General features: G+C 37.5%; 1 protein-coding gene across 1 annotated transcript; it reads left to right on the top strand.

Moving 5' to 3' along the window:
* Nucleotides 1-2,360: 2,360 nt before the first annotated feature.
* On the top strand, nucleotides 2,361-23,621 carry MLC1 (modulator of VRAC current 1). The gene is made up of 13 exons (XM_061372917.1): nucleotides 2,361-2,450; nucleotides 2,963-3,100; nucleotides 3,805-3,988; nucleotides 6,128-6,217; nucleotides 8,470-8,523; nucleotides 8,612-8,713; nucleotides 15,686-15,787; nucleotides 16,717-16,788; nucleotides 17,257-17,373; nucleotides 18,281-18,337; nucleotides 19,438-19,560; nucleotides 20,999-21,166; nucleotides 23,055-23,621. The coding sequence occupies exons 3-13, from the start codon at nucleotides 3,809-3,811 to the stop codon at nucleotides 23,127-23,129; spliced, it is 1,140 nt and encodes a 379-aa protein (XP_061228901.1). The 5' UTR covers nucleotides 2,361-2,450; nucleotides 2,963-3,100; nucleotides 3,805-3,808; the 3' UTR covers nucleotides 23,130-23,621.
* The last annotated feature ends 500 nt before the right edge of the window (nucleotides 23,622-24,121 follow it).

The following is a 24,121-nucleotide window of genomic DNA, read 5'->3' as shown; positions in this document are numbered from 1 at the left end:
ACTTTCTAGGTCATTATAATACGAAGCGGGGATAGAATATGAATATGTATAGGCGTATTGTGCAACCTTGTAACTTTAGAGGATAAATGTAGAGGGAAACAACACTGAGGCACGCATGACTTTTGGAGGACCAATCCCCCGTGCGTCTTCAGCTGAATAAAGCATACCTACTTTACAACTTTAACGAAGTTGTGGAGTCTATTCCGCTATCAATTATTTCCATAGTTGATATTTTTGCCAGTTCTCTTCAGGCACTTTAGGTGTCTTGTGTAAGCCCTCTTTAAATTCTGCTGAACAAAAAGTGTTTCACAAAACATAGTTCTTGAGTTGGTGAGCTTAACATTCCAGTAATGTAAGTGGAAAGTGCCTCATATGACTGTTACAGGAGATGCTTTAGGAAGTTGGGCAGAGCAGTGTATACTTTTATAGGAAACTGCTTCACGCCTGTTGGAGAAAGGCAACATAGTCTGTGATTAGAATCAGACTAGAGTAGCAGTTGTCTTTAGCAACCTTTTATTTTATACTTGTATGGTTAGCTCCACATTATTTAGGTAAGGAAGGGCTAGGAGTGCATTGCAGATTGTTAACACTTCTAGAGTTCTGTACAGTTGCTAGACTGGAAGAAATTCTGGTTGCCAGTAATTACACACAGGTTCCAGTGTCTTGCTCTGAAGTAACTGAGATGAAACTGATGGGAGGAGAAATGTATATGAATGTCTGTAGTCAGTGAGCTTTTTAGAAAAGTGCTGAAGGAGCCACAGCCTCCACTTCTAGATATATTCATTTAAAGCATTTTAACTGCTGGTTTCTCTGAGATTCAGTGCTCTATGTTTTTGTGTTTAGGTTTGGGAGCATGGGCATGAGCCTGGGTTCAGTGCTAGGGAAACTGGTCCAGGACAGAATAATTTTTTATTAATTAGTGATACAAAAGCAGAACTATGACAAGTTTATGTACTTTATTATCACATTGTCTCTTGACAAGTTATAATTGTAAATCTGTTTTTTATCTTTGTGGTTATACTCACATGTGGGGATGCTCACATGGCACAGCCCTGACAAATGACCTATTATCTGCTATAGCTGCTTCAGGCAGTCTGACCTTGTTCAGTGGTCATTTCAGTGGTGGAAGTAAGTAGTTCTTTGTAGCCTCTCACGATTTGATTTGATTTTCATCCCGTGGTATCTTCTGGCATAACTTACAATAGAAACTGTTAATTTGTAAACCCTATTCAGAAGCCTGTAATATTTGTCAGCATTGTTCTGTTTCCAGCAGTATTTGTGTAGGTTTCCCATGCACTTTTAAAATTAGCAGAAATTTCTTTGTACAGTACCTTTGTACCTTACCTACCATTAGAAGATCTTGACCTGTGACTTGTGCTTTGGCTACCCAATCTTGCCATGTGCTTGTGTATACACAAAAATGACCCAAAACTTTTTATGCAATCAAGAACATAAAATGAAGAGAACCTAAAATAAGGGGCCCAGAAGATTTTTAGAGTAGTAATTGAAGTTTAAGTGGGTTTTGTTGACTCTGATGCAGAATGCAGAGGGTACAACGGTTGTGTGGTGAAACTCTGTGCAAAAAGGAAAATGGCAAATACTGAGAACTGTACAGTGAAGGGAGGAGAAGAAATTTCACCATAACCAGCAGAAGTACTGCAGTGCCATGCTTGCAGGAGGAGCCTTTCAGATACAGTGTTGGCTGAAATACTTGGAATTGTGAACAAAAAGTTCTAGGTTTTGAGCCCCGTTCTCTTCAGTGGCATAGGACTTTGTAAATTTTTTTATTCAAAGAGATCAGATCAGTTAAATACCCGAACAGCTCACCAATTTTGTGTAAACAAAAAAAAAGAAAAAAGTAAAAGTTGATACCCCTAAATTGGTTGAAAGGGATAAACGATGATCCTGTTCTAGATCTATGGTAGTTTCTGTTAGAGCAAACCAGCACCTAGCATTCATTGAAAACAGAGAGCTTAATTACTTATTTGCTTGGCTACAGTCTTTTTGCCCCCTTTCCTAATACAGTTTACAGCTGTGTCTGGTGCTGTTGCTGATTTCCATATTTCAGTCTATTAAAAAAACTGTAACATTTTAATATTCTTTCAGTATTGGCTGACATGACAAGAAGAGCAAAATCTGCAGTCCTTACAAACTGAGAAGTTGTGCTGTTCTGAATTTTCTCTAGCATACTTTAAAGGTGATGTCGTTCAGAGTACTGAAGATTTAATTGTGTCTTGGATACAAGAGTTTTTAAAGTTTGGACAAAAGACCCTGTCATTGCTGTAGCTGTCAAGGTGCCAACATCTTCAAGATAAAAGCATTCTTTTCTTTTTTTTTTTTTTTCCCCATTGCCTAATAAGCAGCAGGACTGGATCCAATGTGCACTGGCCATTGCATGTCACTGCTGCCAGCTAGAGCTAAAATACATTGTTTAGTCATCATGGTGTTCTGTAAGTATGAATGTCAGCACAATTGGAGCATGCAGGGTTTATCTGGACACTCTAGAAAACTAGTGTTAGTTGAAAAAGATAGAGTTCTACAGTGAAGGTAATATTCTTGATAGATTTCTAACTCTTAACTTTCTAACCTCCCAACTGGTTGGGATACTTGAATACTTGAATTTTTATCTGCAGTGTATTTATGGGAAACTGCATTGTAAGTAGCGTTTGCTGTTTTGAAACAAGAACTGATTGTTAAATATTGTTATCACGGGCTGGTAGAATAACTAAAAATGGTAGAATGTGAGGGAGGTTTTTACTGAAGATGCCAAGTAAGGGGTAGTACTAAAATAAAAAAGAGACTTGAAACTTTTTTAATTTGTTGGTCTGATTTGGAAGCAGCCCTATGAGAATGTAGTACTGTCATTTTCTAGTGTGTTCTGTTAATTAAAATTCAGGAGGCATTTTCCTGTTCCCTGGCTTAACTGAAGTTCTTGCTGTGCTTTTGTTCCGTATCTGAATAGATGTTGTTGAAAGCCAAAGTGTAAGGGAGAACTTTTCAAAGACGGCATGACTCACTGAACGGTGAGAATATCACAAAGTGTACAGGCAGCTGTGTTCACAGGACGGTTCTAAACTGACAGTTAACTTTTCTGTTGAAGGTAAGCATGAAGGTTTTTAACTGTTGAAAAATCTGCAGTAACCTAATTCTAATATAAGATACTCCTCAAGGTATTTGAACAGATTGGCAGTGAGATGAACAAAAAAGGGCTAAGTGAACGAAAGAAATGGTTGATACTGGGTAAATTAGAAAGAGTTTGCTGTAGCTAAATTACTGTAAGTATATGAGTTCATCAGATTCACAGTGAAGTCTGATGTTTTATATACCTGATAAGAAGTATTAAAGTAAAATGCAAGTTAATATCTCATCATGTTTGACTTTACTTTCTGTGCTAGAGTTGTTTGTGGGGTTTTCTTTTGTTGTTTTTTGTGGGTTTTTTTAAGAAAAAAGAAGATAATCTGTGGTTATAGAGTTACCCTTAAACTAAGCACCTCCAAAATGGTTCTTAGATCTTGAAAGAAAAGTCTATTATGGTATCACAGATACATAAACATTCATAAGGCTGCATTGTTGTGAACCATGGCTACAGGATGTAATTTATTTATAGTGTGCAAGTAAGTTGTTAGCATGGCTACTTACTTATTTGGAAATGTAAGTACAGCTTGTTACTAAATATTGCTTTTATTTATTTTATTTTAAGTAAACAACTTAGAGTTGAGCACTGATCTGACTGTGTGAATTATATTTTTGGCCTTTCTTCATCATTTGCATTTCAATTATTATTCTTTAACTGCCTTTGTGAAGTGTTATGACCAGGGAAGAAGGTTACAGAGAAGAATTTAGCTATGACAGGATGCCAACTTTGGAGCGGGGAAAACAAGAGAATGGAAATTATATACCAGATATCAAATCCAGTGACCTCCAGCTATCAAAAAGGCTGCATCCGTGCTTTAGTTACAAAACATGGATCTTTTCTTTGCTGATGGGAGTAAGTACTTTAAATGATACAAAATTTAAGAATGTAGGTGAGGTCTTAGTGCCCAGTAATCTGTTTTGTTCCATGTTGTTTGGAGACTCAAAATTCCATCACTGGTAGCATGTAATATAAATGTTTGTACAGAAAGGAACATATTTAGCAAATTTAGAATGTAATGCTTAATTGATGAATGGTATTCTTCAGATAATTGCACTAATCAAAGATGCTATATGAAGGCTGATTTTTATTTTTATATTAATCATATAACATAAACAGAGAATAAGTGTGGTAGTGGTATATATCAACCCATCTGTATATATAAGCAGTGCCTGTTGGTAAAGGATGTAAAGTATCCTGCTCATATGCATTCTTTTAACATATTTTTAACTGTTACAAGTACTTTACGTGCCATGGTAGTATTGTCATTAAATTACTATGGCATTAAGGATGCATATGGTACTTATCTGCCACATTAATCTTTCAGGGTTCCACAGTCATGTAGTTATTTGGTAGACTCTTCATGTAGTGAAGTATATACTTGTGTTTCTTACATGAATGTCATGATGATGTGAAGATTTGTGTCACTGCTAGAACTGTAGGACTTGCCTGTACATCATGTGCTCCTTCATGTTCTGAGCTGAGTTAATTAAACTTCATTATAGTAATTAGAATTTGATCTTTTCTTTTTGTGTCAGCTTGTGTATTTTGAAGAGCAATTTTTGTTAAGAGCTGAAATATTTCACTATTAATACAGTAATTACTTGTTTTTGCATAGTGAATAAAAGAATTGCCTTATTTTGATGGCCTCAGCTGAACATTTTTTCCTTTCTGTCAATCTGCAAAACGTGGATTTCCTTTCAGATGTAGTTACATTAAAAAAAGAGCAAAAGAAGAGCTGCTTTCTTTGCATTAAATTTTCTCAATTGTCAAAGAGAACAACTGATTGTAATTAGCTTTCTCCTTTTTACTGAGTTGTTGTGAAAGATTGGAAACACTGATGTTTAATGATAATTTGCTGAAAGTCCTATTATGCTGAAGTCAAATTATCAAGAAACATGAATTTTGTGGGTAAATGAAAGTACGATGCTATTAATAAACTAGTCCAATCCATTCCAATTTAAGTTTTCTCCCAAGTAGTTAATCTCCCTCAGCTCTTCTGAAAGACAGTGTCCAGAAAGTCTGTATGCTGAGCAACAGAAGTCATAGCAAACAGAACTCTCTACTTCAGGGAACAGTTTCAAACTGTAGAGTGACATCAATGTGGCTGCTAGTATGGGTTGTTCTTGTGCTGAAACAATTCACTGTGCTTCAAGCACAATTTCAAATTGTGTTCTATAAATACTGTTCTTCCAGTCTGCCAGAATTCCCTGTGTGTGTGCTTATACACACACATACACTCTCCTTATTTTCTGTAATTTTTGACAATGACTTTTTAAAGACCCCCCATAATTTTGTAACATGAAAAAATGCCTAAATAAAAACCATTCTGTCTCTTCCCCAGCCATTTCAAAGAAATGCCTCCTTAGAAATGACAAGCAAAAAGAAAAATGTTAGTAGAATACACTGATCATTTGTTGTTGAGATTGTAACTCTAATAGGAAATGAACAGAAAGAGTTAGCAAGGAAACAGGAGTTGGAACATTTATGGGTGAGCAACTGGAGCAAAACAGGAAGAGAGCTTGGGGACAGGCAGGCATGTAGATGGAAAAATTATCATTAAGTATCCTAATATTATTTTTGTTACTGTGTTCTAGTTAGTAACTGCCCAGCTGCCCATATGCTTAATGAATGTTGGTGGAACCAAGCAGAGAATGCAAAGTAGAGGTTTAGCTGAGGCTTCTGAAATATTTTTACACCTGAACATTGCAATTACCTTTTCAGCCGTTTCTTAGGTATATGCCAAATCAGGGCACAGTGCTTGATTCAGACATGATTATATTGTTCAGTATTAAGTCCTGGTAACCAGCAAAATGTCATATCCAGAACTGAGCATGTTTTGATATTTTCCTTCAAAATTATTCGCACAAAGACTGCATTATTAAATGTTCATCAGTAGCTTAATTTGAAAGGAATTACTGATTTCTCTCTGACCAGTTGCTTTTCTAGAAAATATTTTATTCATATTGATTTCTCTTATTTGTTACTTTGCAGACTTGCCTCCTTATCACTTCTGGATTTTCACTATATCTGGGAAATATTTTTCCATCTGAAATGGATTACTTACGTTGTGCAGCAGGTTCAGTAAGCATTCTTAATTTTTTGCTGTGGCCATTTGTCAGCAAAATCAATAGTAAATAATTTTTGTAGGTTTACTGTCTTTTATTCTGTCTTTTTGCTACTAACCTCATGGAAGATTTAATTCTACTCATTAAATGAGTTTTCATCTCATGGTTAAAGGAATAAAGGTTGTCATAAAGACAACTGGTTTGTGCTCCCATTTTTGTTAACCAGCTCACCATTGGCATGGGGTAGTTAACTGCATGAACGGTTTTTCTGTGCCTGATTCTAAGAAAGTTTTACAAATTTTTGCATTGTTATGGATGTGGGGAATTTCCTGGCTGTTATCAGAATGTGTTTCAGATTGTATTTTGAAGTATTACTTATTCAGTTTATTTTGCTGTAATATCAAAGTACTGAAGCAGACTGAAGTTCTCTTGAATATTATTATTTTATTAGTAAAATATACTTTAAAAATGTCTGATGTTTTCCAAAGTCCAGTATTTTTTACTGTATTTTTAGGGACTCCTTTTTTTTATTACTATGTGTATATATGCTTTATCTACAGATCTGTGCATCAGATGAGTCTGATGTACATATTTTGTTCATGGCAGGATTCTGTTCTGTCATTGTTATTTTCACAACTTGATTTGCAGATTTAAGTTAGGGGCAATACTAATGTTTTACTTAAACAAGTCCCAGCAGTTGCTCTGTGAATAAGTTGCTGCTTATGTTTCTGCTATAAATGTTAGAATAAAGTTGAAGTAATTTTTGATGTTAGTATCTTCACTGATGTGTTATTCTTTGCAATGTTAGTTGCTGAGATGTCTTTTTTTCTGCCCCAAACCTTGTATCTTTGAAATTTGTATTTATTGAGAATTTCCAAAGATCTGACAGATGCAGGAGGTTATCATGTTGGGTTTGAATGCCTTGCTGTGGATGAAGATGTGCACATTTGGATGTCTGTGAGCAAGATGTTACAGCTCCTACTCCAGATACTGGAGTTGGATTTTGGAGTCAATAGAGTTGTTAAGAGCCTAGAAAGCTGTATAGCCAGCTGGCCACTAAGTATCTAGTTCAGCATGAGCTGAATTGCTCTCTAGGCTTGTTTAAACATCTTGATTAGTAGGAAGATTTGGTCACACATAGTCACACAGTGTTCCTGAGACCCTAGGGTATCCAGGACATTAAAAGATGTTTTAATTATGTTAAGTACAGGTCATTTAGGTGTTAGGGAAGTGTCACCAAGAATTTTAAATGTTGATATTAATTAAGTTATAGTGGTTCCATTGTTGGCCAGTCTCAACACAGTTCTGAAGAACTCTGTAAAAACTGATCGAGTCAAAATACACTCTGAGAATTGTGCCTGGGATCTCCACTATGTTCAGTAGGAGCTGTATTTCTAAACTTAAGGGCAGAGATAAATGGAAAAACCATGCCTAAGTGAAAAGTTTTACAAAGCAATTTCTCTACCCCTTAGCTATTACCCACCACAATAGATGCAGTACCATTACAGGTCCAACTCTATCTTACACAAAAGCAGTTACAACAATTCTAATAAGAAAAATAAAAATATATTCAACTAAAAATATTGTATTTCATGTTAAATAATGAATTATGTAACAAATGCTGCATTTCTTTACAGATGTCTTTACAGACATCTTTACACACATCTGAACACTAATGCCCTTAAGTTATGATGTCCTTAAGCACTGATGCCCTTAAGCACTAATGCCCTTAAGCTCTGCCCTTAAGTTTAGAAACACAGTTCCTACTGAACATAGTGGAGATCCCAGGTACAATTCTTAGAGTGTATTTTGACTCAATAGATCAGTTTTTACAAAGTTCTTCAGAACTGTGTTGAGACTGGCCAAATTTTAACTTACGCAACTATGACTTTGTCTGTTTAAAAAGGTCTGGAGGTCCAGTTTGGGAGTAGCGGTATTTTTCTTTTGCTCGCAGATCTCTAGGCCTTCTAGAGTTAATTTAAGGTAACAAAGGCATGAAAAGCCTCATGAAAGACTTTCTTTCTTTTACTCATCACATTATTCTGGGTAGCTAGTCAAAACTGAGGGAGGTGGAGGGATATGGACGGATACGGAATCCACCAGTTGTAATTAATGAGCTCAGACAAGAGTGAAACTTTCCTCAGAGTTTGCGATCTTCTCTTTCTCCAAGTGAAATATGAATTCAGGCCAAATAAATGTATGTATAGAAATATGTATAGAAACCTTTGTGCAGAATATCCCACTAGTCTTCTCTTTTCATTTTTCCAGTGTATTCCTTCAGCAGTTGTGAGCTTCGCTATAGCAAGGAATAAAATTAATGTGGTAAGTATATTTTACTATCAGTTTTCTCCCCCCACTCGCCCCTGGTGGTTAAAATGAGAAAGAAACCCATTCTGAAACTGTTTTTCAGATACCCAATTTTCAAATTTTGTTTGTCTCTACATTTGCTGTTACAACAACGTGTTTAATTTGGTTTGGATGCAAACTTGTCCTCAATCCATCAGCTATAAATGTAAGTTACTGAAACAATTCCTAATTATGCTACATTGATCTTTGTTAAAAAAAAGGTTGTGGGAGGTGGGTGGATATTACACATAATTACGTTGTCAGTACCCTGATATTCCTGCTTTAGCCTATGAGGAGAGGTCATCTAGGACTAACTTTACTTCTCTGAGTAAGGCAAGAATGGAAACTTGACATTGGAGATGAAAACTTACATGTCTAAAAGACACATGATGCAGCTAATTTAGAGATAAATATGGAAACAACTTTCCTGTCTTGTATTCAGAGTTCAAACCCATGAATTAAATCTTCAAGTGTGGTCCAGTTTTATTCACTGACTTTATTTTTCTATTGACTATAGCAAGTTTTGGTGTGGTTTTTTGTTTGTTTGGGTTTTTTTTGAAAGAGTGGAGTCAGAAGAGAAAATGGAAAATGAATTAGTAGCTCATTTGTAGGTTAGCCAGCTTTTAGGGATGAATTGTACTGAAATGAGAATATGTCCAAACAGTGCTGCTTTTAGGACATTTAATCATCAGATTCAGTACAATCCTTTCCTGGATTTTCTTTAGTGGATAGTTTTGCTTATGAGGCCACCAGCAAAGGAACTTTTGATGAACATTTTTCTTATACGCCATCAACAAAGAGAATGTAGCAGTTTTGTCATTTGAAGCACACGTATTTCCTGCTGGGAAGAGTTAACTGGGTTTGAGTCACAAGCGTTGGTAGTCTGAGCAGAACAGTAGAACTATAGGGTGGTTTTGTTACTTCTTTCTTTTGCTATGGTAAAATGTCCTGAGACTTCTGTACTACATAAGGCTATTACATGTGTGAATAAATAACATAGTGATAGGTATTATCGTTATTATTGATGAATATTCATAATAAGACTATCATAGAAGAGCAGTACTCAATACACTGGCATACATTTCATATAAAGGTTAATGACTACTCTCGTGCTGTTGTTCAGTTCTCCCATCATATCAGCCGTTGTTGAAACCAAGAGCTCGGCAGTAATAATGGCTTCCTGTAATAATAGAGCAAATCTGAATTAGTGTTAGTAATGAAAGACTTCTCAATGGAAAACAGTGCAGAGATGGAGTTTGCTTTGGAGTTATTTGTGCTATTTTAATACCATCACAGAAGCAGAGCTTTTAAATTAACTGTGTTTACTTTCCTTTAGGAAGTGCAGTATACTTACAAACCTGCATTTTAAATTAGATAACTAAGTTTAGCTTCACATGTCTATCCGTGCAGCTAGCCTAATTTTCAGAGAGGTGGAGTGCTGCAGTCAAGCACAGCTGTGAAGATTTAGCACTCTGGACAGTCAGATCACTTGAATTCAAGTAGTACTGGCTTTACAGGTGGGCAGTTTTGCCCTGTGTTTGATGGGACAATGTCATGGTCCCCTGTGTTCTGTGTGTATCTCAGGACAGCTTAGACCAGTCAGTTCTTTGCACAGCCTTTCCTAGCTTATTGCTAGTGTAGCAGTTCATGCATTTGCCCCCTCAAGTGTCTTAGGCTCTTGGAGCTGAAGTAATCATATAGAAGACAGACATGGGGGTACTGCCTTTTCCCTTCTCTTTCTTGGTAGAGAGTTCAAATATTAGAAACCAGTCCAAGCACTCGGGGAGAAACCAGCAGAGAAGTATGACTGGAGACTACCAGACCCTTTTCATTCCTTTCCCCTGGTAGACAGGGTCACAGTGCTGTTGGGACAGTGGAGGGCTATGTCTGTTCAGGAAAGGTGGGCCCAAGGGATGCATTTTGCCACCACAGCAGTTTCTTTGTTATGAGTCCCAGTGTGAGAAAATCAGTTTTGCATATGCTTTTGAGAAGCTTTGAGCTAGCCCTGGGTGTAAGGGCTAAACTTCAGCTGCATACTTTTGAAGTGAGTAGTTTTTAGATTGCATAAAAATTTGCATTTTCTATTTTTAAATATTAAAAGCTTTTGCATTTTCAAGGCAGATGAAACCATTTGAAAAAAGGTTATGTTAGATTGGAAAAGTGACAATTTATAGCAAGGCAAATTCTGTCTGTGGCAAATGTTAGTTGTCTGCAATAACATACACAAGATATCTTTGGTTTTGTGGTTTTAATTTTTGTCACTGCCGATTGCTTGCCCATGCCATGTCATTGATCACTGAACAAAGATATGTCAAGATAACTGTGCAAAGCTTGCTCTGAAGACATTTTTGAAACTTTCTGAATTAAGAGTTACTTATGGTGCTGACCCTCCTCTTTGAAGGATCCTGTTTCAGTGGGACAGTCTCACTGTTTGGCAGCTCACTGCCAGCTGTTTTCCATTACCCATGTGGTACAAAGAAAATGTAGGATACCATCTCTAAATGTTCTTTCATCATCATATTTATTTTCCCTCCCCATGGGAAACTGCACAAGAAAATAATACTTGGTCTGCTGTGAAATCACTGCCTGTAGTTTGAAAGCAGTAAGACTCATAAAAAGGTTAAGTTTATCCAATCAAGGCAATTCACATTTAACATGCACCCCACCCCCTTATAAACACCCCCTTATAAACAACCTGGGGAATTCTTCATTAGTGTTACTCATCTTGATGGATAACTCTACAAAATTACTTAGATAAATGGAATGCAAGATACAAGACACGTCCTAGGCTGTGACTCTGTGACACCATTCCAGTAGGGTGCAGTTCTGTAGTTAGTGTGCGATCGATGTGAAGGATGGATAGGATGGGTAGATACAAACTGTCACTGCTGACATTCGGTTACTTCCTAGCTCTCAGTAGGAAGCCTGATAGCTGAAAATCAGTGGAACCTTGTGCATGCTGGCCACTGCAACTGAAAATGTTCAGATCTTGAACGGAATTCAAATTAACTCCAAATTGAGTACATACATTTATTGTCCCCTGGTGAGTTAAGTGTCTGTACCTCCGTTGTAGTCGAGATGATACAGTCACTGGGGCTCTGCAATACAGTCTTCTTTGCCTCGGCATTGATGGCTAAGGCAGGATTCTGTGGCCTGAACCTAGATATCTCTCATCTAAAAAATGCTAGACCGCTGTCCATCATCTTTACCAAGTCTTGGGAAACGGGAGAGGTGCCTGAGGACTGGAGGAAAGCAAATGTCATTCCTGTCTTCAAAAAGGGCAAGAAGGAGGACCCGGGTAACTATAGACCGGTTAGCCTCACCTCCATTCCTGGGAAAGTGATGGAACACCTTATCCTTGGTGCCACCTTAAGGCATATCAAGGATAAGAGGGTTATGAGGGGCAGTCAACATGGCTTCACCAAGGGGAAGTCATGCTTGACCAATCTCGTAGCCTTTTATGAGGAAATAACACAGTGGATGAATGATGGCAGAGTGGTGGATGTGGTCTACCTTGACTTCAGCAAAGCATTTGACACGGTCTCCCACAGCATCCTTGCAGCTAAATTGAGGAAGTGTGGTCTGGATGATCGGGTAGTGAGGTGGACTGTGAACTGGCTGAAGGAGAGAAGCCAGAGAGTTGTAGTCTATGGGGCGGAGTCTAGTTGGAGGCCTGTATCTAGTGGAGTGCTTCAAGGGTCAGTACTGGGACCAGTATTATTTAATATATTCATCAATGATTTAGATGAGGGAATTGAGTGTACTATCAGCAAGTTTGCTGATGACACTAAGCTGGGAGGAGTGGCTGACACGCCAGAAGGCTGTGCTGCCATCCAGAGGGACCTGGACAGGCTGGAGGGTTGGGCGGGGAATAACTTGATGAAATACAACAAGGGAAAGTGTAGAGTCCTGCATCTGGGCAGGAACAACCCCAGGTTCCAGTATAGATTGGGGAACAACCTGTTAGAGAGCAGTGTAGGGGAGAGGGACCTGGGGGTCCTGGTGGACGACAGGATGACCGTGACCCGACACTGTGCCCTTGTGGCCAAGAAGGCCAATGGCATCCTGGGTTGTATTAGAAGTGGGGTGGTTAGTAGGTCGAGAGAGGTCCTCCTTCCCCTCTACTCTGCCCTGGTGAGACCTCATCTGGAATATTGTGTCCAGTTCTGGGCCCCTCAGTTTAAAAAGGACAGGGACCTGCTGGAGAGAGTCCAGCGCAGGGCAACTAAGATGATTAAGGGAGTGGAGCATCTCCCTTATGAGGAAAGACTGAGGGAGCTGGGTCTCTATAGTTTGGAGGAGATTGAGGGGTGACCTTATTAGTGTATATAAATATATAAAGGGGGAGTGTCACGAGGATGGAGCCAGGCTCTTCTCAGTGGCAAACAATGATAGGAGAAGGGGCAATGGGTACAAACTGTAACACAAGAGGTTCCACTTAAATTTGAGAAGAAACTTCTTCTCAGTGAGGATGACGGAACACTGGAACAGGCTGCCCAGGGAGGTTGTGGAATCTCCTTCTTTGGAGACATTCAAAGCCCGCCTGGACACGTTCCTGTGTAACCTTATCTAGGTGTTCCTGCTTCGGCAGGGGGATTGGACTAGATGATCTTTTGAGGTCCCTTCCAATCTCTAACATACTGTGATACTGTGATACTGTGATACATATTCTGCCTGAGTGCTTCTTCTAGTCTGGGTAGGTGGGATTGTCCCATCAATCTTGTGTCATACATCCCATTTATGCAGGCATGTCCAATATGCTCGAGTATTTCAAATGGCATTAGCAGCCAGTGTAATTGAACCTCACCTCTAGCAACTGGTTTGTCCAGTAGTTTTTGTGGTTTCCCCTCTTGTCTGTGTAGAATGGGTCTCCACTGGCAGTAGTGGAAGTATAGGCAATGTGGGTGCACACAGATACTGGAGTGCAGGTGCTTGATTTGGTTACCTAACCATAAGCATTTGTCTCCATTAGGTATGTGCTCACTTGTCCTGCCTTGCTCCAGCCACTGGTCCAAGAAGGCTTCAGTCTCCTTTAGGTCACTTGTCATTATTTGCCAGACCTGTGCAGTTGTCTTCAAACATCTGTAGGATATCTTAAATCATATGAGAAGTATATATGTAAGCAACTACATTGAACTTTAAATGATTTAAATTTGAAATTTAATTAAACCTTTTTGTGCAGTTTCAGAGAACCATGTTTTTTATACCTGGTACAGATTCAGAGTAAGTTGGATTAGTTTTGCTAATTTACTACTTTCTACCCAGTTGCACTTGCATTTTCCTTAGTCATGGAAGAGGATTAGGGACACAGTTTACTTGGTTCTCTATATCCAGTGGTAGATTTTATGTACAGTGGTAGTTGTAGAGAGAATTTTCTTTAGTGCATAAAAATCTAACATTGAATTTCCCATTGTTACAGATGGTGTAAAGAAGTACTTCTAGCTTTAGTTGTATTTCTGTTAAAAAAATCCAACAAACAAACAACAAACTAGAACAACTAAACCACCTAAACTCCAAAACTGGAGATATTTTCATTTTTGTCTGGAGGCATTGAACTAATTTCACGAGTGGAAGCCTTTTTTTGATACTCTAGACATGTCGTATCAGAAAAAACATATTGGAAAGATAAAAGTTAAATTAAAAAATAGAATTTATTTACTGTTACTTTGCCAGTTTCTGTTATTTACTTCCTATACATAGCACTAGAGGAGCTAGTCAGTCCATGTCGTTACAGTGTTGGACTCAAACTTGTATGTCCACTTGGCACTGCACTGTACAGCGTGGCCTTGCTGGCCCATGTCAGTACCAGCACTATGTGTCAAAACACATCCGAATCACAGGAATTAACATGCTGGATTAAATTGTTCTGCAGGCCACATGTTTGGCACCTTTTGCCAAATAATGTCTTTATTCTTTATGCTAGCACTTTCCCTAGAAGCTTACTGCTATGACATTTATTGCTGTTTATGGCTCTAGTACAACTGTACATTGTGTTGTGTAATGCAAGGCACATAGTTCTAGTTGTGATTTCCTGAGAAGGGTGATTTTCAATGCCCCAAAAAGCCTCTCAAATCTGCCACTTACATTCTTTTTCAAAATACATGTGCTACAATATACATGGCCAGAGAAAAACTGAAATTCAGTAATCTATAAAGCAGGTATGACATGAAGGAGTAATCTAATTCTGTTCTAAGTCATTGAACAATGGTTTGCTGTAATTGTATAGGTTCTGGATGGAGCCAGTTGTCCCTAAACTTGTGGTACTTTGCCCAATGGCCTGAACTAACCACCAAATATTTTGGGCTGCCAGTGGAAACACATGGTGGTTTTGAAGACAAGAGGGAGATTCAACTGCTCAGCTTGTGTGCCTCTAGAAGACGATTCAGCCCATGTGTCTACCTCTTTTTCATGAGATAATAAGGAACCAAAGAGAAATATTAGGTGTTACATTCACTAGTTGTTTCCTGAAGATGAGCAAGATGCCAGGAAGAATGGCAGCGTCCATGTTTCAATATTGTAGTGTGTTAGACCTGCAAGGGTTTTGGTGGCACTAAGAGTATTCATCAGTGTTCTACTAGGACTAGGTAGAGCACAGACCTGGGATTCTTGGCCCAGTTCCTTGGATTGTGCAGTCATTCAGCATTAGACAGTGTATTGCACCAGTTGGATTACAGCATATGGGTTAGGATCCTGTGACCCTCTTTCCCCTTTGCAATGGTTTACCTTAGCACCTGAGCTACTCAGGCTTGCTTTTGTTTGTCCTCTTTCTGTTCCTGTGAATCTTCCATGATCTCCTGCAGTGTTCTGGTTTCACATGGAAGGTCCTGAAAAATGCAGATGTACCCAGCAATCACCCCATTGTCATTAAGTGCTCTACTGGAAGACAGAGATAAAATTTTCGGGCAGAATATTCAAATAACCGTTAATTTATTAGGATGTGCTTTCTGGGCATTATGTAGACAGATAAGTGTTGTCCTAGAAATTCATCAAGAACAAAGAAAACAGCAAGATATTTAATTAATAGATATGTCTGAATGTCAGGAAATTGATGGCCTCTTGAATCCTGCTAGACCCTGCCTCCTCCTTTATTTTTAATATAAAAGATGTAACTCATTTATGTCTGGGATTTTACTGACAGATAAATTTCAACTTGATTCTACTTATTCTGCTGGAAATTTTCATGGCAACTACTGTGATCATTTCAGCTAGGTCTACGGAAGACTGCTGTACGAGAAAGAAAGTAGGTATCTTTAAGGATTAAAAATGTCTTTGAAAATGTCTTTCTGGGTTTATTTTTTGTGTGTTAACAAGTATTGGATTTTCCTGTATTGCATACTTAGACAAGTTACTGGCAACTCCGGTATGTACTTCATGTTATGTGGTTAAACTAGATTTGATAAATACATAAAAGTACTGTACTAAACAGTAATAGTATATTCTATCTTTAGCTGTGTAATGGGTCCTGTGCAAAATGCCTTGTTGAAATTATACAGCACTGGGTTCTTTGAATATCTTGTGGCCTGGCAAATGTTTTATTTCTGTTTTGTAGAACAAAAGTTAATGCTGTATGAAATATTAGAGTACTGTGTCTTCTATTTATGCAAGCGATGCCTTTTTGAAGCCTGAAGTGGAGATAGTATTTGTCATGTATACCACAATGAATATTGGCTCAGGATTTAGAGCAATAGGTGAAAGTTTCTTTAGTCACAAGTGCTCTCCCAAATTTCACCCTCATTTTTACACAGCAGTAGTTCTTTTAGGTAATAATGAAGCAAATGTGCCATGTCATTTTATGTTCCAGTGGAAGCATTGCTTGCTAGATAAAAGTCATCTAATGTCCTGACCTCCTTTGGTTATTGCTTAACCACATCAGTAAAACCTGAAAGCTCAGGAAGAAAGTGTATGTGTTTAAGGTGGAACGGGGACACGAGATGACAATATTTGATTGTTGAATGGTGGTTGTACAACAGCTAATATGGGACTACCTCATTTATTTGAATGTGATTGACGTGGTCTGGCACTGGTGAACACCATGGTATGTCACTGTCAGCTCTCATGGGCCAGACACTGCATGCCACCATTAGGGTCTGTAACACATTGTACAGGATATTAGAAGGAAATGTATTGCTTTGTATATTTTTTTTATCACGATTTTTTATTCCCCTCTAGAATACTGCATATGACAGTACAATTGTTTTGAGCAATGTCAGCTTTCCTACTCGAATTCTGAAATCATACTCGGTAAGAAAAGTGCTGTTTTCTTTCATTAAATAAATTTGTTCTTTCATCTTCCTAAGTGCCAAGGTGCTTTAAAGCTAGAAAAAAATCAGCATAAGATTTTTAAAGTAAGAACAAGGACAAGAAATGAGAGCTGTATCTTAAAATATTCCTTTTTAGAATATTACAAGATAAATATAACGGCCATGGGTAATAGTAATGAAACAACGTAATGACTTAAGGATAAATAGTATAAATGGAGCTCTTGTTCAGTGGAGCTAATAAATGAGAGCATAATTATGTATAATGAAGCTGATCTTATTTTCACTTAAGTCAGGTGGAGTTTTGCTATATTTTATATCTGAAGAACACTGACTTCATATAGCACAAAAGCATTTTTTTCTCTCAGTGATTTCCTTTCTATATGGAAATAGGAAATTTGCAAATTTTCAAATGCACTTTTAATAATTTGTGTGCTCTTCTTTGGTTTAGGTGATTGAGGTGATTATAGGAATTTCATCAGTATTTGGTGGAATAATTGCTTTGAATATGGATGTTCTAGTCTCAGGTCCATATCTTTCAGTAACATTCTTTTGGATCTTAGTTGCTGTAAGTAGTGCAAAATGAAGGTACTCTTTTAAAACAATGTCTTTGACCTCTTTTTTTCTTTTTCCCCTTTCCCTATTGGAATATTTATTTGGCCTTAATAGTAATTGGCACTTGCTGCTAACCAAATTAATTAGTGCTTCAATATACTTGATATACTCATGCAATACACTTGTTCTATTTTGATTTACAGTTATTTGTTTCTTATAAAATATTCTGAAACATTTTCAGTCCTCAGTTCAGTAAAATGGAAATGAGCTGTATAACAAGGATATTAGAAGTGAAGTGTATCCACATCCTAGGTTTTAGAATATTTCAGGCTATAAAATAAAAGTTGAGTGTAGTTTCAGTGTGGTAGAATCCTTAGAACATTGTCTTTAGCCTGTCAGCCTTGACTGTCTTAAAAGCTTGAGGTTGTGATTGGTAACCACTGTCACTAATAATAGCCTGTACCTAGGAGCAGTGGATTCTAACAGATGCTATGCTGCCCTGCTTGCCACAGATTGAACCAGCTGAGAAAGAAGACATTAGGTTTACATATGGCTTCTATATCTGGAAAATCCCTCAGCATGAAGTAGAAAAGATAATAAACAGGTTTTTCAGCATTCAGAATTAACAAAGTTCAGTGTGGTTCGTTAGATTTTTATGTAGAAGTGTCAGGTTTTGAGGATAATCATATTTCATATGTGTAGTTTTAATACATGATGCTCATTAAATGCAACTTAAAAATTGAAGATTAGTTTTATCTTCATTTCACTAATTGATTTCTAATTCTGTCATAATAAGTCTATATAGTTTTACCTTTTCAGGAAGTGTAGGATGTGATTTATGACTGGTGGGAATCACTGTAACTCAGTTGTAATTTTTGTAATTTTCAAGTATGTAAATATTTGTTACGCTTTTTTGTTAGTGCTTTCCAAGTGCTATTGCAAGTCATGTAGCTGCTGAATATCCAAGTAAATGTCTGGTAAGTGTGTAAAATTCTTTGATTTTGTCGTTACAGTGGAATAATGCTAAGAAAGTTTGCCTGTGGTAAGTGGGCATTAGTCGTATTTGCTCACTTGTTTTTAGTTACTTACACAAAAAGTGTCGGAAATAGGTAGCAAGAGTGTAAGCTGATATTCCTGAAAAGAAATCCAGTATGTCCTTTGGTGACTTGTTTCCACCAGTTCTAGAAAATAATTCAAAGGTCTGTTGTTTTGTTTGTTTTTTTTAAACTGGCTCTTTGGGAATGGATACTATGATAGGAAAGCAACATACCTTGTGATATGGCCAGAATTGTGTTCATGCTCTGGAGCTGAGGTCCTTTCTGTTCTTTCTCCTTTCGTTAACAGCTGTGGTTTCTAAAAGAAAAAAATGAGGTGTGCAGGGTTCTCTGGTCCTAGAACATATTTTAAAGAAGTTCTTCATCTGCAGGACTAGCAACAAGGACTAACAATGTTCAGTAGAGTGCATTTATTCCTTGACTGTCCCAGATGTGTAGTTAGGCCTCCTTAAAACATCTGTTCTAAGTAATAGTCATGTAACCATATTTAATTCAATAATTATGCATAACCACAACTGAAGTGAGAATTTGACCCTGTGGGGATGATATTTGAATGAAAACTCGTCTGCTATTGTACAGCAGTACAATATTTGCCTCAAAGCACTCAAACTTATTTGCATAGTTATTTTAAGTTGTAAGTCTGCAATATCTGCTGTTAATTCTCATTACTGCATACAAACTGAAGAATACATGATGCTTCTACACTGGCACTCTAAATTGGGTATTGCTTGTTCTATCTGCATATAAAGGAAACTTTAAAAATCAAACAAAAACCCCATCATCCATATTAAATGCAAAATGAATTACAAAACAACAGTATTTTGCCTAGGATGCCTTAATGTATTCAAAGCTTGCTTCTGTATCTCCATGCAGTGTGGATGGCTTTTAATATTAGTCTCATATGTGTAATCTTATACACGTTTACACAATTCTGTTATGCTTACTTCAAGGAGATATAGCTTACAAACCAAAATGCTAACTTGTTTTTATTCTTGTTTAACACTTATTACCCTTTTTTTTAGGTTGAGGTCCTGATTGCCATCAGCAGTGTTACCTCTCCACTGTTGTTTACTGCTTCTGCATACTTATCCTTCAGTATCATGCAAGTTGTTGACATCTTTAAAAATTATCCACCTGCTGTTAAAGTATGTATTTTTATGCAGTTGAAAAAATTAACACCTGTCTATTACAGTAGCAACACAAGAATGAATTAGGAAGTATAAGAAGACAAGGTACTGCATTATAGATTGCTAAAATGTTACAGAAATTATTCAGAGCTCTTGCTTAATTAATGATAAAATTGTATGTATGTTAAATATTTTAGCTCCCCCTACCCCCCAAATTACAGCTTTAAAGAAATGGGATATTATTCTAAAGAATCAGTAAAAATAAAATGTAATATGCTGGACTCCTTGAGGTTTTTATAAATTCATAGTATATAAATTACAGATTCTGGATTCACTTGAGGAATGTATTTTTCCTATTTCTTAGGATGTCTACCAACATTTGGGATCGTAAGCTTATACCTGAATTCATTCTAAAGCCTAGTTTGGGGCAGAGAAAAAAAAAAGTTTGCAAATCTTAAGGCATTTCATTATGAAGTGTTACCTGTGCATTGCTGAAGAGCTTTCTAGGGCTTTACCATCAAAGTGTTTAGCAAAGCACTTTGCAGAAAGTGATGGCCAAGGGAGCATTTATAGGGGTTAAAATAGTGTCAAATAAGAGTCTTGACTCATAGAACACACTAGTCCTTAGGTAGTCTTGCAACTTTAGGAGAGAGAAAATGTTTATTAGACTGAGATCTTAGGGACTGGAAAACCAGCTTTGGAGTATGTGATCTTGTTCTGTTACTGGAGGAGCATAACGTTGTTGGACCTCAGGAAGTGGCCACAACTTACATGTTCTCTCTAAGTAGCTTCTCCTGTTGCACATGTTGGAGACAGAAGACTGGACAGTTGGTGTGACCCTGCAGAGCATTTCTTACATTCTTAGGCTACTTCTTGTCTGAATGCAGCAAGTGGGAGCTGCTTTGCAAAGGAGGGCAAACAATGGAGCAGAAGGTGGCAGCAAGGCAGACAAGGGCAGTGACCTCCTTGTGCAGTCCTACAGTACCCCCAAAAAAAAGAAAAACAAGGCAGGTCTGGACATGACAACCAGGTTCAGCCAGTAGTTCAGTGATTGCCAGATAAGTCCATAGTAGTGCGGGAGATCCAAGATCAGCCAGGAATTCAGGTCAGCAGGGAAAGGTCAGAGCCAGCAAGGCACAGGGCCAGCTGTGACATTGCTCAGGACAGAATCAGCAGCGAGGCTCTATATATTTGAGAATGGTTTTCTCAATTCTGTTCTATTTCTAGAGGAAAAGATCATTTGTCAAATCAACATTTTGCTAAAAATTACTGATCTGTTCTACTTTGAGCAAACTTGGGCATTCAAATTTTAATTAAAGGTTCACGCTGCAATAAACTGTAAAATATAATTTGAATTAAAAAATAAAATTAGATACAAATCCCAAGAATATGGAGATGGGAACAGCAGAAAGTATTTTATTTGAGTAGTTAACAACATATTCTTACCTGTTTTCAGCAATCGTATGATGTACTGCTGTTGCTTCTGATGTTGATGCTGCTAATTCAGGCATGCCTTACTATTGGAACTGTAATACAGTGTGTAAATTACAAGACAAAAATGAAACTACATGATTCGTCATGGACAGCATCACAGGTTAAAAAACAGGAATTCAGAGCAACAGAGGTATGTATTTATCCTCATAAAATCGAAAAACCCATATTTTATTTTTTTTTAATGCTTTGGGTTACTTAATTCAGACCGCACTGAAAAGCTGGTCTATAAGACTGTGAAAATGTTCATGCACGGGGGAATTTTTTAATAAAGGGATAATATTTTCATGGTTAAATGGTAACTGGGGCATGACAGGCACAATAGCTGTAAATCTGTGACAAGTCCTGTTAAAACAGCTGTAAGGTTAAACCCCTATTTTGTTCTTATTTGTAGTATGGGCTCCCACTTACAGATGAGGCTCACCATTGTACTAAGATAAAATGATGGTCCTACTCCACAGATCCACAATGGCTATTTGTATGTCAGAATGAAGTTACAGAAAAGATGATGGGCCTTGTGTGACCATGTTCTGATAATGAGATAGCCATCTATTAAGAAAGGAACGGACTTTAAATATGAACAGAAATTTTTGGCTGTGGAAGAAGAGCACTTTTCTAAGACCTGCTGTTGGGCAGTGAATTTACTAAACTGAGTTAGTGCTCTTAATCTCCCCAAACTTCAAATGGGAGAGTAGGAACAACAGTGGGCAAGCTGAGTGAGTGGCTGCCTGTGCTGGACAGTATGAAGTAGTGTGCAGAGAAGCATACCTGGAATCCCAGGTCTCAAGATCAGATTTGATTTCCTTCAATTTCCCTTCTGCATTTACATGTACAAGCTGTCATTTCAGACACAGATATGGCAAATACTTTTTTAGAGCATAGTGGTGCCAGTATTACTGTTACCACTTTTCATGTAGTCATTCGTGGCTGGAGTGCTATTTCAGGGATTGGGGGAACCCAGCTTTCTTCAGCATGCATAGGTTAACTATACCCATCTCCTAGCACAGCACTGTAGCCCTTAGGCTTTCCTCACCTCTGCTGTATGGAGCAAAGTGCCATATCCTTAAAGACTAGGGGAGAGTAACTCAAGTTAGCTGGATGCTTACTGCATGGCCCAGCACTAGAGAGTGTGCTGGATCCAGTCCCTGTGCTAGAAAGAGCGTCTGCCTTGAAACAGCACTGGGTAGAAAGCATTGAGAACAGAGACTGAAATTAAGTCATTGTACAGCTGGTAATGGAAAGCAGAAGCTGTGTCCCCTCAGGTTGCTAGAGCATTCAGTATAGCTTGCCTATGTTCTCCATTCCTGAGAGTTACGTTCTGCATGAAGGATGAAGCACTGCTGCAACTCCCAGTTTGGAATGTAGGGCATGGCACAGCTGACTAGATATATTTGGGGGATTATTTCTGAAAGTACTGCTAGTTTGTGAATCACTGAGAAACGGTGTGTGAGTTAAATGCTAAAAGGAGCATTTTGTCCAGGATAGCAACACCTTTTTGCGTACCTTTTAGTATTTAAACACATGAATAATGTTACAGATGAAGTTGTTAGCCCTGCTGGCTTCTCAGAAGTCTGTGTTCTTAGGCAAGACCTTAGCTTGCTTGTATGTATGTAGGTAAATCTTACTTCACTTGCACTGTAGGGAGTACTTCTGACTTCAGGTACTTCTGACTTCAGGTCAGTCTTCAGAGATTTAGATGCTAGTGCTTTCAGACACATTTTGGCAAAAAACTTGAAAAAATGGCTGAAATTACATGTTTAAAGTAGGTATTTGGCCAAGTTTTTTTGTCCCAAATGTCTCAAGTATAATGTAATATATGCAATTAAGTTTTGTATCATAAATGTGTGCTATGTAATATACAAAATTATGCAGTTTACAATGCATAGAACAATCTGTCAGCTCTGTAACTATTCATGTTTACATTCCCCTAGCTTCTCTCAGATATGTATTTGCTTGAACTTTCTTTTTAAACCAGAGCACTGTTTCATGTTTCCATTTGTCTGAAATTTGTTTACTTTCAGGTTTCCAGTAATACCTTAAAGGATTTTGATAAAGACAAAGCCTGGAAAGCAGTTGTGGTGCAGATGGCTCAGTAGTTTGGATTCTTCAAACACAGACTATACAGTACAACCCAGTACAGTAAATCAACTGTTTGAATTGAGGCTTATAAACATTCAGTATATTATCAGCAATATAGTTACAGCAGTAGGAACCAAGGAATAATACAGTAAATAATGTGTCTCTCTAATAATTTTTAAATATATTGATAATATTTTTAACACATCTGTCTTCTGTTGGTATCTGTATTCTAGTGTTGCTTTACAAGATACCTTTAGAAAAAAGATAATGAGTCATGGATTTATGCGGATGGCAAAGTAAAATATGGCAGTATGTAGTAGGCTTCATATGTTTGCAGGAGATTGTTATAACTGCAGTTATGCAGTCAGTGTAACTGATAAATGCTTTTGTAAAGTTATGAGTACAAGTCATGATTGATATTTTTGCTTATACTTCACTTTTGTAGGAGTTGTAAAGTTGTTTTGCATGTCATTGCTTTTATATAAATAAAAGTCTTTATTATGTGGAAATTGAAGACTGTCGGTTGAATTGGAGAGGTGAAAGCAGAATATTCTCTCCCATTAAGCTTCCATTTCTGGACTGTTAAAGAGGGGAGGAGCTTTTACTGTGAGCACGAGCCACAACATCTACTAGTCAAAAAACACCCAGAAAAACAAATAGAAGCATGCTATTGGCCAAATAGCAGGAGATAATACTGATATTGAAAGAGTATTTTCATATATAAAAATGTATTTTTTGGTATGTTACTTTTCATTTATTTATTTTCCTATCTTTAAAACTGACATAACCTAACTGCCCTTAAACAGGGGATATCCCTCATGCAAACTGCCTTTTCCTCCTAGTTGAATTAGTTACATGTGTGATCATGCAGAATTCGAGTGCTATAGAAATTTCCATGTTAATAGGCTTTTCGGTGTAACTAGGGAAATAGCTGCTGACAAGTTAGTGGGTTTTTTCATTGCTTTTCTGTTTTTAACCTTTTATTGGTAGTTTATGAGAGATTCTAGAC

Source organism: Neopsephotus bourkii, unplaced genomic scaffold (genome assembly GCF_033783945.1).
Source record: "Neopsephotus bourkii isolate Nb327-2 ecotype Australia unplaced genomic scaffold, CSIRO-AGI_Nbou_v1 NB_1624, whole genome shotgun sequence".
NCBI classification, from domain to species: domain Eukaryota; kingdom Metazoa; phylum Chordata; class Aves; order Psittaciformes; family Psittacidae; genus Neopsephotus; species Neopsephotus bourkii.
Note: the sequence above shows the minus strand (reverse complement) of the source record. Positions and strands in the feature narration are given on the sequence as shown.